Source organism: Triturus cristatus, chromosome 3_1 (genome assembly GCF_964204655.1).
Source record: "Triturus cristatus chromosome 3_1, aTriCri1.1, whole genome shotgun sequence".
In the NCBI taxonomy this organism is placed as follows: domain Eukaryota; kingdom Metazoa; phylum Chordata; class Amphibia; order Caudata; family Salamandridae; genus Triturus; species Triturus cristatus.
The window spans coordinates 805,690,325-805,705,033 of NC_140583.1; the positions used below are offsets into that span (position 1 = coordinate 805,690,325).

General features: G+C 44.7%; 1 protein-coding gene across 1 annotated transcript in view; it reads left to right on the forward strand.

Annotated features, from left to right (window-relative positions):
• Positions 1-14,709, forward strand: part of USP40 (ubiquitin specific peptidase 40) — a 667,009-nt gene that overhangs the window by 579,672 nt on the left and 72,628 nt on the right. Inside the window, exon 30 of the mRNA XM_085646205.1 lies at positions 3,042-3,137. Within this exon, the coding sequence (XP_085502331.1) occupies positions 3,042-3,137 (96 nt within the window). The remainder of the gene's footprint in view (positions 1-3,041; positions 3,138-14,709) is intronic.

Below are 14,709 nucleotides of genomic sequence, written 5' to 3' on the forward strand. Positions count from 1 at the left end.
TCAGAATATTGGAAATGTACTATATATTAAATCTAGATAGTAAGCACCCAAATGGACTAAATAGCTCGGAGGAGCTTCACGCCAGTCTGTAACGGTCACGCTTATGCAAAGGTATCAAACCATAAAATATACATACATGTATATAAAAAATCTTTTCCTTGCTGTAACCCTGTTCCAATCTTGGACATGGAGCCAGATTAACATTAACTATTTGCTTGTCCTAATCTTAAACTCCAGCAGTATTTTACTATTTATATATCGGCCGATATTATAGTAACTACTGGGCTACTATGACATCTAGACTTGCTTCCTTTCTTTATACATATAAATATATTTATTTTTTATATATATATATATATATATATATTCTCTCTTTTTTTACCAGCACTTATCACTTTTTTATCTAGTAGTTTTAAATTGAAGCACATTTTGCACATATATATATTTAGATCTATATAGGTATTAATAAATACAAAAATAAATAAAAATTAAAATAAAAATAAACTATAAATATGTATTGGGCAAGGTTTGCCTGGAATCATCTCCTAGTAGGCAACCTGATTTGTCTTTTCCCTGTTTTTCCTTTCAAGATACGGAACCTCAGTGAACTATTGCTCCAAGTATGATAACTCCAACTAATCAATGGAGGTAACTTTAGTCCCAACCACGTAGATATTAGGGAATAAACCAACTGTTTAGGAACAAACACTTAAACAGAGTAGGATTATCTCAATACACACATAAAATAAATCTATAACAATAAATCACTGCGCAATACCCTGGTAAGGATTTATCCTATTATTCCCTGTTGGGAGCAGTTGGGTGGGCGACTTGTGATTTTACCATTGCATACTAAACGATGATTTTATTACATTCTGGTATTGAGGACTGTTTTTATGGTTATAATTATGAAAATTGTGTATTATTACTAAACTTTTTACACAGAATTTTATACATATGTGGTTTCTTTTGTGTATTTATATATTTATACATGATTTTATCTTGGGTATTTTGACGCCATGAATGTTTTTATAAATTTATGGATTAATCTATTTATTTATATATTTATTTCTAATTGGTGAAATACAATCTGTTCATTTGAACCTGGCTCAATATACATAATCACAATCATTTATGAGACATTATACTTGAATGATTGTATTGCCTTAGTTTGAGGTTCTGTATAGATATTTATATCTGTTTAAATGAGGCATAAGGTTGTCTAAATTGTTAGGAAAAGCATACAATGAAAGGACAATCTGTAAAGAAGAAACAAACTTGTTGAAATTAAAGTTTTAAAAAAAAGCTGTTGAACAAACAGTGCCCAACCCCTTTAAAAGTGTAACACTATTGGTGGTTCAGCGTCATGTGATCAAGTCCCCATGCAGGGATGAAACGCGTAATGGCTGCTGTGTTGTCGATGTAACCTACAGGACAATAAACCTATCGGTATTTGAAGGATTGTGGTCCGTGCTCTTTTTGCCGTGGCTGGTGGAAGAATCGCGGAGTGGAAGAGTGCTTGACGGACGATAGATATATATATATATATATATATATATATATATATATTCACTTAAAAAACCATAGGTTTCACACATGTTATAGTTAGGTGGATATTTCACTCGTAAAAAACCAATGAAATTCCCCCGTTATAGTTAGTTCAGATAACTATAACTCGCGCGACCGCCACTCTATCACAAGGATGATGTCATGAGTGATGTCACTGACCATGTCATGAGTGATGTAATATGTGACGTCATCAGCAGTGCATTGCGGGCGTGCGAGTTATAGTTATCTGAACTAACTATAATGGGGGATTTTCATTGTTTTTTTACGAGTGAAATATCCACCTAACTATAACATGTGTGAAACCTATGGTTTTTTTAAGTGAATTTGCAAGGTTTTTTAAATGCTAATTCCTAACTATAACGTGTGTGAAACCTATGTTTTTTTCAGTGAATTTGTACGGTTTTTTAAATGCTAATTTATTTATGTATTTTTTTTTATATATATATTTATTTTACGATAAACCCCCGCGATTTAAAAAAATATATATATATATTTTTGGGGGGGGGTTTTACCGTGCGCGCACCCCCGCGATTTTAAAAAAAAAAAAACTCTCTACCCTGCCCCCTTTTCATGTTCGCCACCTTCCTTTTTCACTCTCGCACTGAAAACAAACAAAATGGCGGCCGACACTTCCTGATTTCGACCGATTCGAACGTTGACTAACATGTAACCACCAATCAGAATTACGCTCGCGCACGTTAGGGTGCTCGCACGGTGCGCGCTTCCTGCGCGCATATAGATATTGATATGCTTTTAAATGCTATTTTCTCAGGAAATACTGAACAGATTTACACCAGACCTGCCAAAGGCACTTCCTTGACCTTATGGCTACCTCTCTGCCAAATTTCAAGTAATTCTGTTCAGCCGTTCGGGCTGTAGCTCTGTCTAAAGGTCCTATGGAAAAATGCATGGGGAAAACGCGTTTTGGGACCCCCCTTTTTTCTCGGCCCCCGCTTGACGAATCACCCCGAGACTTTCAGGGTAGGAGCTGAACGGAGCGCCCCATTAGTTTTGAAAATTTCGCAAGGATTCGTCAACCGGCGCCAAAGTTATTCAAAATAGAATTTTGAGATTTCCTATGGAAACACGGTCCTAACTAGAACCATCTTCTGGCGACCGCCAGTATATATATATATATATATATATATATATATATATATATATATATATATATATATATATATATAATATTTTACAGGTGAGTAGCTTATCCATCTACTCATCTGACCTGTTGGGACATGTGATAATCAAAGATAGAGTGACAGAATGTTCACTCTTTGTAACAAGTGATTACAGTATTAGCGAAGTGATCAGATCATTTGCAATGTGAGGGAATATGCTTACTCGTGTGGTGTAATGATGAGATACATTAAAGTTTAACACTTGCTCCCATTGTAAAATGTAATGATAGAAATGTTACAACTCTTATTGTTATACGTAATGATCATTCCTTCTTGCTGTTTTCTCTACAGACACAACAAGTTTCCAAGCGGAAGAAGAAGAGGAAATTGGAGAGCCTGCAGAGGGAACCATACCACCTCAAGGATGGAGACACCATCGGGGTGCAGGTACAGAAGCTTCCCGTCACCATGGGGGACTAACACGGAGAGAATGCTTGGAGACGGGTTTGGGATAGCACAGAATGACACCATACGTTTATCATATTTATAAAGAGAGATTTGTTCATACCAGAGAAGTCCTAAACCGTAGGTTTTTTTGTTTGTTTTTTGTTTTTGAATGCTTCAGATACCTTCACTCAATCAGCGTTTATCAGTGGAAATGAGATTCAATGCAAGATATCTTTCCAGGAATCAATGGACAGGCATAATTATCTTTAACCTTTAAAGCAGTGCTTCCCAATCTTTTTAGAACCTCAACCCAATTTTTAGAACAACAAACTTTCACGCCCCACCTTGCTTTAAGGGCCATGAGGCAGGAGATTTTTTTTAATGTACCTAAAGCATCTTATGGTAGCGCACTTCCATTTACAGAGAGCACATTAACTTTTAAAATGGACACTAAATTTGCACAAGCTTGGAGTTTTACTCATAAACCTATATTTCACACAAATGATAATGGATGGAAATCCAGTTTCAGTGAATATGTATCATTTGTGCCTCACCTCGTATAAGTGTCTTGATTTCTTTTGATCCTATTAAAATCTTTGTTTCCTTACTGTTGAATGAGTTCAGTTCATTTACAGGTACTTACATTTTCTTGTGTGTTACATAAAATGACATCCTACAGCCTTTCCATTCATGCTCCTTGTTTCCTAGCAAGATTGTCACATAATTCACTTTACTTCTATTTCTCTGACTTCAAAGTGAGAGGAGTTTGTAAATACCAATCCGCATATAAAAAAATAACAACAAGTTGTCAGAATACATAGCCTGACATTTGACCTCTGTCTTTGAAGAACAGCAAATGTGACAAACTCTGTAAAAAAGAAATAGATTTAGTTAATAAAAACCATAAACATATTCAACATACCTTCCAATTGATAAAAGAGAAGCTTAAAAGGGAAACATCACTTTTGAGGCCTCCCCATGCCTTTCTTTCAATAAAAACCAATACAAAGCCTAACCTGGCTAATATGTGCAAGGTGCGTGGTACATTACCTTGGACCCCCGGCAAGGCCAACCCAAATTATATCAGTGGGTCCAAAATAACTACTTTGCTTTGGAAACTAAGAGCTGTTGTACGCTTCCCCTCCATAGCTTTGGTTTATTGCGAGGGGCCAGTCCCATTTGCCCTCTCCGGTGAGTTAAATGCATATTACTGAAAGAGCCAGTGGCATCAGCTGAGGTCAAAATACAGAAAGTGGAAAGTGCATAGTGTAAACCTGCGTATTTCCAAGGCCTAGATACTAAGGGATGTGATTGCCTCAAGTACCACAAGCTATTGCATCCCACCTCAACCTCATCTAAAATATCAGTATATCTTAACTTATGTCCCTCAGGCGCCAGTCTGGATCCGGAGAATCTTCAGCAGTACCTCTGTGCTCCGGGGGACGGCATCGCATGGCTCCGCCCTGATGTCATCCACGGATATGACGTCAGTGGAGCCATACAAGTCCCCTCTGGCACTCTGACGTAAGGTTTCTTATTTTCTGTGCTGCAACGTGGATCCAGGAAACATAATTCCTCTTTCGTTTTTTGGCCTTCTCGGTGCCTTTCACGTCAGGAACAATATGCCGATGCCTTTGGGCTTCAAAACCTGCGGGACCTGTTCGCGTCAGATGTCGGCAACGGATCCGCATTCCATTTGTATGTGGTGCTTGAGCAAGAACCACGACTCCAAGCTGTGTGACGCCCGTAAAAGGCTGAGGCCAAAGTCCTTGCAGGAATGCCGGATGAAGTTGCTGTCAGCTCGGTTGTCCCGTTCGGAGTCAAAGTGGCGTTGATCTCCTTCCCGTGCTGGGGCCCCTGCTCGGGGCATGTCGCGGTGCCATGCTCGTGAACACTGTCCGACGACAACAGGTAAGAAACATAGGGAGTCGAAGTCACTGTGAATGTCGGCCTCGCGTAACCATGAAGCTGGTGCCTGTTCCTCCCGTTCTTTACCGAAGGCGGCGGCACAGAAGTCGACCCCTAAATATCCACCATTTCCTAGTGAAGGGGCGACTTGGGCCCAAATTGAGGAGTACTACCAGGATTTGCAAGCCATTTTTGAGTCAATCCCTCTCCCTTGCGCGCCTTCGGGCCCCACAGAGGTGGAAGGTACTCTGATTGGGAGCTCGCCGGCGGGTTCGCCCATGGCGCAGATCGAGTACCCTGGGTCCATTTCCAGAGCTGCTTTCACATCGGGACACAGTCCAGCGAGGCTTTCTGTGATGACGTCAGGATGCAGCCCGGTTATGATGTCGGGAAACAGTCTGGTGGAGATTCCTGTTATGACGTCAGTGGCATCCGAAGCAGAGGACATGTCTCCACCTCGACGCTGTCCCACGCTGACGTCACCCTTAGCGGTAGACGTCGATTCAACGCCGTCCCGATGCCATTCGGCGGATACACCCATGGTGGTAGACCTCGATGCGACACCGTCTCGACACCGGTCAGCTCCAGAGACGCCATTTCCTGTCTCTGAGTCTCCTGCACCATATCCTCTACAAATAGAGGATGAGACCACTGCTGTTTCTGATTCCCAGCGTTGCAAGAGGAGTCTGCAAATTCTGGTGGGATTGAGCATTTGGATAGTCTTGTCCTGCCTCAGGCAGTAGGTTCTTTAATCTTTGGAGGGCACGTTAGTGTTCGAGGCATGTGGGCTGCTGAATTCATATCTGTGCATAGATCGCCGCCTAGTGTTGGGTCCGGATGATTGCATATTGTTGTCCTGGAAGAGTCTTCGAAGTATCACAAGATAGGTGGCTCCTCCCCTGGACTACAGTGCGCATGGGCATCCTCTCCATCCTCAGATTGTTTTTTTCCGCCATTGGGTTCGGATGTGCTTATCTTAGCTCAAGTTAGGAAAACTCTATTTAAGGCCAAAAGCCTTTAGATATCATCGGTATTGTTTGCGTTCGGTATCGATAAATTATTATACTTGTTCTCGAACTTATTCACCCTTCTCGGACCGAGTTTCGGTCCGAACATCGATCGACGTTCGAAGATGGAATCGAGGACTCCCTTCAAGAGATGTCCTCTATGTCACGCAAAATATCCACACGTTGCTGTCCATCCGGTGTGTAACAAATGTTTATCACCGGATCATGATGAGACCAGGTGTATGGCCTGCGCCCGGTTCCGGTCGAAAAAGACCCTTCGGAATAGACGAGCGGCTAGATTGGAGGCCACAAAATCGGCGCCTAACCCGGTTAACATATTCAGCACCGAGGATGAAGAAGTCGAGATAGTCGAAGAGGTAGAATCGGGCCCTGCTTCGGAGCATGAATCCCAATATGACGACGATGATGAGGAGATCTTCGAGGACGAAGACGTCGTCGACGAGGTAGGAGACGACAATGAGGCCCTTGGGGCCGAGGAAGATAGCTCAGGCGAGGAGCTAGGCCAATCCGTCGATGCGGAGGCCGAGGGAGATAGTTTTGATAAGGCTCAGGTCGAGGGATCGCCTGCGGGCCTTACCCAAGATCGGTCGGATCGTTCTACAGCCCCGGCTTCGAACATTTCAAAAGAGCCAGAATTATCGAAAAAGACTGGAGTCGATTCCGTGAAATCGAAACCAAAACCTGCACCGGTCAAATTGAAACCGAAAGTGCAACTGGTGCAGGTCGGATCGAAGGCATCGAAACCTTCCAATCCGTCGACACAAAAGGACATCGGAGCCGAACAAACAAAGAAGGACTTCGGTACCAAGAAACCAAAAACGGACTTCGGCACCGAGAAACAGAAGAATGCCCTCGGTCCCGAGAAGACGCAGAGGCCTATAGCACCGAAGGTTGGGGCACCAACGACCAAGGTCAAGGTGGTCGATCCGACTACATCAACACCGAGGAGTGCTGAGTCTGCTGAAATACCGGATCAACAAGGCGTCGATCCCAAACTTCGGATCGAAGCCCCGAAGACTGGAAAGAAACCGGAGACCGCGTCGAGGCCTGTCTCCAAAGAGCCTGTCGGATCAAAAGCACTGTCGGCATTCACGTTGCAACAGGTGTCGGAGTCCCTAAAGCGCATCAGGGAACGTGACACTCTCGAACCGAAAACGGGTCCCGAACCGAACAAGGCCGCCAAGGCTCACTCGGCGCCGGCACCGATCAAGTTTGGATTGCCACCACCGGGGGCACCTAAGATGTTCGAACTTAGGAAGAGTATCGAACAACCAAGAACAGTGTCCACAGAAAGAACTGATGTCGAAGACTCACAGGACCAGTTTATCGACGTCGACACTGGTAGACTGTTGTTCCGCAACCGGAGAATTGTTCCAGAAAAGGCTTTGGACTCATACAAAATTCCACTAAAAAGGAAAATGGCGTCCGGTTCGACACCAGTGCTTGTAGAACCTTACCACACATATGATCAGGAACCACCATCCTTTTCTCCCGCACACTCGGAGGCGGATGCAGGAGAGGGCTATACTGAGGATACCACTTATCCTGTGGATAATGACCCTGATGAACAACAGCAAGACCAGGATCAAGCATGGGGAGACCCGAATGACCCAGGAGACCCACAAAATGCTCCTGACACTCATCTTTATAATATAAAACCATCTCCCACTGAAGATACTGCTGCTTTTAACACCCTCATTGAAAGAGCGGCTGCCAATCACGGAGTGGAACTTCATTCTGACCCTGTGGAGGAGGATTTCTTGGTGGACACGTTCTATACATCAGAAAGAACGGTCAAGACTCTACCAATGTTAAAAGGGGTTATTAAACATGCTAAGGACATCTTTAAGGAGACAACCAGAGCACGGGTATTGAATCCGAGAATAGAGAAAAAATACAAACCAGCCCCAGGAGACCCAATGTACATTAAGGTTCAATTGCCGTTGGACTCCATGGTAGTTTCTAATGCTCGCAAGAGAGCTAACTCGCAAACTACCGGTGATGCTCCTCCTCCGGACAAGGAGTCCAAAGTGCTAGAAACATCAGGAAAAAGGATAGCAGCACAAGCAGCAAACATCTGGCGCATTGCCAACACTCAGGCACTCCTGGCCAGATACGACAGGTGACACTACGATACCCTAGAAACACTGCTAGAACACCTACCAGATGACTACAAAGATGGAGCGGAGCTCCTCATCAGAGAGGGACAACTCATTACAAATGCGTCCATCAAATGCGCACTAGATGCAGCTGACACTGCAGCAAGGGCAATCAACACTAGTGTGATGTTGAGGAGGCACGCATGGCTGAGAATATCAGGTTTCAAACCTGAAATTCAAAATAATATCTTGAATCAACCAGTCAACCCAGACTTTTTATTTGGCCCCGAGGTTGACACTACACTAGAAAAGATTAAAAAGGACACAAACTGCGAAATCTATGGGGGCTCTACAGTCGCAGCAGTTTCGGAGTGGCTCCTTTCGTTGCCCCGGGAATAGAGGAGCAGCTAGAGGTCAGGGGTCCCAGCAGCAGTACAATAAAGGAGGTACCCAGAGTACCTATAATAAGAACAATAGGGGTGGATATCGTGGATCCAGCACCAAAGGCAGAGGACGAGGACACAACAACACCAGGTCCTCCGCCAATAACAAACAGTGATGTCTTGTCACTGCCCCCCGACCACATAACACCGGTCGGGGGGAGACTCCAACAGTTCCTGCCAGTCTGGAGATCCATCACCACAGACAGGTGGGTCAGAGAAATTTTCCAGTACGGTTATTGTCTGGAATTAACATCCAATCCACCCAACATACCACCAGGACACCGCCCTATGTCCGCAGAGCACTTGGCATTATTGCAGCAGGAAGTACTAAGTATGCTGCAGAAAGGAGCCATCGAGCTCGTGCCTGTAGAACAACGAGGGTCAGGGGTGTACTCTCTGTACTTCTTGATCCCAAAAAAGGACGGGTCTCTCAGACCTATACTGGACCTGAGACCTCTCAACCAATACATTCTGTCAGAGCATTTTCATATGCTCACCCTCCAGCAGGTTCTGCCGTTACTCAGTCAGGGAGACTTCCTAGCAACACTAGATTTGAAGGATGCGTATTTCCACATACCCATACACCCATCACACAGAAAATATCTCAGGTTCACTCTTCAGGATCAGCATTATCAGTTCAAAGTCCTCCCTTTCGGAGTAACAACGGCGCCCAGAGTCTTTACCAAGTGCCTAGCGACAGTGGCTGCACACTTAAGGAGACAGCACATTCACGTCTTCCCTTACCTGGACGACTGGCTTGTTCAGGCAAAGTCAGCCCAGCAGTGTGCCAGCCACATATCCCACACCATTCACCTTCTTCACAGTCTGGGATTCTCACTGAATTATCCAAAATCACATCTTCAACCCGCCCACGTACGGCAGTACCCAGGCGCGACCATAGACACTCTGGCAGCCAAAGCTCAGCCAAATTTAGTGAGGATCAACAGCATGCAACTGCTAATAAAAAAAGTTCAGACCTCAACACTCCCTTCCAGCGCGTGTGTTTATGCAGTTGATAGGCATGATGGCCTCCTGCATCTTCATAGTCCCGCAAGCGAGACTACATATGCGCCCGCTTCAGGAGTGCTTGGCACGTCAATGGAATCAGACTCAAGGACAGTTGAAAGACCTAGTGTTGGTGAGCGGTCGGGCATACAACTCTCTGCATTGGTGGAATCCACAAAACCTTTGCAAGGGCCGACCGTTCCAAGAGCCTGTTCCACAAAAAATACTGACGGTGGACGCGTCTCTCCAGGGATGGGGAGCTCATGTACTCAATTACACAGTGCAGGGACTATGGACGACACAGCAAAAGAAGATGCACATCAACCTTCTGGAACTGATGGCAATCTTCCTGGCAATGAAGGCATTCAAAGTGCACTTGTGCAACAAAGTCGTGTTGATCCGGACGGACAACATGACTGCCATGTACTACATACAGAAGCAGGGAGGAACACACTCTCCACAGTTGTCTCATCTGGCTCAGAGCATGTGGAGGTGGGCCATTCAGAGGAACATGTTCCTCCTGGCAGAACACCTCCCGGGCAAAGACAACCAAATGGCGGATCTGCTCAGCAGACACAGCCACCAAATGCACGAGTGGGAGCTACATCCATCAGTACTCCAACCGTACTTCCAGCAGTGGGGTCATCCAGAGATAGACCTATTCGCCACAAGGGAAAACGCAAAATGCCAAAGCTTTGCCGCCAGGTTCCCGCATCCACAGTCGCAGGGCAATGCGATATGGATGAACTGGTCAGGCAGATTTGCGTACGCTTTTCCCCCAGCGCCATTAATACCGCTAGTGGCACGCAAACTAAGGCAACACTCAATGACACTCATCCTGGTTGCTCCAATGTGGGCACGCCAGCCATGGTACACCACGTTACTAGAACTTTCCGTGGTGCCGCCTCAACGACTGCGGCTAACACCCAAACTTTTAACACAGAACCATGGCGAAATTCAGCACCCAGATCCGCAACAGCTGAACCTGGCGATCTGGCTCCTGAAGTCTTAGAGTTTGGCTACCTGAACCTGCCTCCAGAAAGTATGAATATCATCAAGGAGGCCAGGAGACCCACGACCAGAGCTTGCTATGCGGCTAAATGGAAAAGATTGGTCATTTACTGTAAAAACAATGACATTAATCCGCTGGATGCATCCATTCAGAACATCATCTGTTACCTGTTACACTTATACCGATGCAATCTGGCATACAGCTCCATCCGTATACATCTAACAGCAATAGCAGCCTATCTTCAGAACAGGCAGCACCTCTCTTTATTCAGAGTGCCTGCCATCAAAGCCTTCTTAGAGGGACTCAAAAGAGTGATTCCTCCAACACACCCACCGGCACCGGTGTGGAACCTGAATGTGGTCCTCACCAGATTGATGGGTCCACCTTTTGAACCTCTACATTCATGTGAGATTCATTCCTCACCTGGAAAGTAGCTTTCTTAGTGGCAATCACTTCGTTGAGAAGAGTTAGTGAACTCCAGGCACTAACCATTCAAGAGCCATTCATACAGGTTCACGCAAACAGAGTTGTTCTACGTACCAACCCCACATTCATGCCTAAAGTGATATTGCAGTTCCACATGAATCAGACTATTGAACTGCCTGTTTTCTTTCCAAATCCAGAAAATGTCGCAGAGAGAATGCTCCATACACTAGATGTAAAGAGAGCCCTCATGTACTATATAGGCAGAACAAAGGATTTTAGGAAAATAAAACAACTGTTCGTTGCCTTTTCTCCACAACACAAGGGCAACGCCATTTCCAAAGCAGGGATAGCCAGATGGATCGTTAAATGTATTCAAATTTGCTATGAAAAAGCTAAACGCACATTAACGATTCATCCAAGAGCCCACTCAACACGAAAGTTAGGGGCGTCCATGGCTTTCCTAGGGAACATTCCTTTAGAGGAAATATGTAGAGCAGCCACATGGTCCACTAGACGTACATTTACTAAACACTACTGTGTAGATGTACATTCACAACAGCAGGCAGCTGTAGGACAGGCTGTTCTCAAGACCCTTTTTCAGACTGCTGCAGCTGACACGGGCAGCCGCCGCTAATGGAGGGACTGCTATATAATCTAAGCACAGATATGAATTCAGCAGCCCACATGCCTCGAACCGAATATGCTACTTACCAGTATGCATCTGTTCTTGGCATGTAGGGCTGCTGACATTCATATCGGCCACCCTCCTCCCCCGCGCCTGTAGCGGCTGCAGCACTCAGAATTACTGTATAGCATGGTCATCACTTACTGTATCTACTCCATCACTGCCACAATGGCGAAAAACAATCTGAGGATAGAGAGGATGCCCATGCGCACTGTAGTCCAGGGGAGGAGCCACCTATCTCGTGATACTTCGAAGACTCTTCCAGGACAACAATATGCAATCATCCGGACCCAACACTAGTCAGCGATCTATGCACAGATATGAATGTTAGCAGCCCTACATGCCAAGAACAGATGCATACTGGTAAGTAGCATATTCGACTTCAGCCGTCCCCTACCTATGATTTACAGTCCCCTCCCAGAATAGCGTCAGAGGCTAGTGCAGCTTTTGCTGGGGTCATTTGTAGGCCTGCTGACATTTTAAAGTTTCAGCTTCCGGTTCGGTCTCTGCCTTCGCATCCCTTCTTGGACCTGCTCCATCAAGGCGGCATTCACATGGAGCCTTTACTGCCCTTCAGACAGTCGTTATACGACATTCTTCTGGGGACTTTGGCAAGACCCTCACCAGGAGGCTCAGTTGGGCGTGCTATTGCACACCGTCATCAACCTGCTCCAGAGGATCCTGTTTGTTTGTCTCAGCACCCTAAGTCTCAGGGCCTGGTTGTACAAGCGGCGCTAGCTGCGATGCATTTGAATGCTCCTTCATTGCTTCCACCGACTAGGGAATCCGGGTGGTTGGAGACTTGTGTCCAAAATTTGTTTGCTTCTACTAATTTGACACTCAGAACTTTAAACACGTCCTACATGTTAGGAAGGGCTTATTTTGCCCTATTGGATTCTGTTTAACGTCTCCTTCCTTCTCTTCTTAAAGCACATACAGCTGACCTGCTCAGCTTTTTCAGAATGGTCTTGAATTGGCGACATTTTCTATCAGGTTGGCGATGAACACAACAGAATCTGTCAGTAGAGCTATGCTAGATCAGTAGCTCTGAGAAGACATGCTTGGTCGCGTGATGGCAGTTTCCCTGACAGTGTTCGGGAGAGTTTTACAGACTTACCCTTTGACGGAATTAATCTTTTTGATAGCCACGCTGATTCTGCCGTCCGGCTCCTCATGGCTGGCAATTCATAAGTGGAATTTACTTTGGTTAATTCGTTTTGCAGTAGTCCTTTTGTTACGGACTTTGTTGTATTCATAGTGTTGCAGTATTAGCACTACTTTCTCTTATGTAATGTAATTAGTCTATGGGTTTCAGATGTTTAATTCCCAGATGACTTGTACAGCTTGGCGGCTGGTTTGCTTTTGTTTTCCATTTTATCTGCCTATGAGCTAGTCTCAAGAGATGATCCTCCTTATGTGGATGTGAAATAGTCTGTGTGGGGTTTTAGTTTGCTTCTAAAGTGCCACATCAGCAGTTCTTCCTGGGTGGTATATTTCCTTGCTGAGGATCCAGCTGTGTCCTCCTTTGGCTATTGTCTTCTTGCAATACCCTCTAGAGGATCTTGTTGCATTTTTTCACACATCTAGAAGTTTTGCCACTGCAATGGTTTTCGTGCGATATCTTTTACTTTTGTTTGTGGCACTTCGCAACTGGAGAAGTCCACAAGGCATATGTTGCTCTATTTTTGAGTTTACATTTTTGCATTCGTTCAATGCGTTTTGCTTACAAGGTACTCAGTGGTAATGGTTCCTGCCTCTGATGACACAAACTCCGTCAGGGCTTTGTTGGAATTCTGCCACTGCTGGCTTCTTGGAGGCGAGTGAATACCATTCAAGCTTTTTAGCTGTGATTTCTCATGTAGCCTAAAGTCACTACTTCTTATCAGCAGGTTTATTTTCTTCCACCCCACAAACAATATCCGTCGATGAGTTCAGTTCTTGTACGGTATATTGACATACAAAGGGTTACTACTGGTCCCACTTGAACCCTAGACGTTTGGCTTTGCTTGGTTTTTGTAGTCTTGTCTATTCTACAAATATCTTCAGTGAGAAGGCGCTAATGTCTTATGCCCTTTCTTTCTTAGTGCAGATTCTTGCCTGCTTTCCCCTTTTGGCAATTAGACCTAGGCTAGAAGCGGTTGGTCGTAGACCATGTCTTGTGCTCTGGGTTTCACAGGCACTTTCCATTTAGGGGTGCAGATCCAGATCCCACTGCTGATGGTGTCTGACCAGAGGTTGTCTATGGCAGTCTATCTTCAGAGACAATAATTGTTATGTGTACTGCTGTGTTCATTATATTATATTGTCTTGTTTCACAGGTGCTGTTGGTTCCTATTGTAAGCAGAGCTGTACTTACATTGGGCCTACGTCTTGGTGCGTCCCTTGTTCTATGTGATCTTTCTCTCTATCTCTCTCTCTCTCTCTCTCTCTCTATCCCTCTCTCTCTATCTCTGCTTAAAAAAAAAACCTAGGAAACATTCTGCCTTACTTGTTTCAGCATCTTGGGTTTCTTGACCCCCAAGTTCTATTCCCTTTCTCGGTCTTTCATACTGAAAGTGAGCAAATTTTTATATGTCTGTTTTTCTGTCAGTATCCTTTGGCCAGAATGATTCCGTGAATGATTTGGTCCGTATGAGTATCTGGTGATACACTTCTGTCTACATATTTAAAGCATGTGTGCTGTCAAGGCTACGCTTGGCGCACTCCTGAGTGTGGTGTGGGACCAGGAGTTGGCCTTTGCAAATCCCTAGGATGCGGTAACACGGCTCTTATTATTATTATTGCCAGAAACCCTATAGATCGGTTTTCATCATGCAATCACCTCTTTTGGTTATCTGTTTTTTCTTCACTCCCTTTCTTAGGGGTGAAGGATTCCATCATGTCTTCTGACAGGCTCCCTTTCAAAAATCAATGATTGTCTTAAAAGCCAAGCTTGCACTTGCTGCTCCCTCATGTTTTTAGTCAGT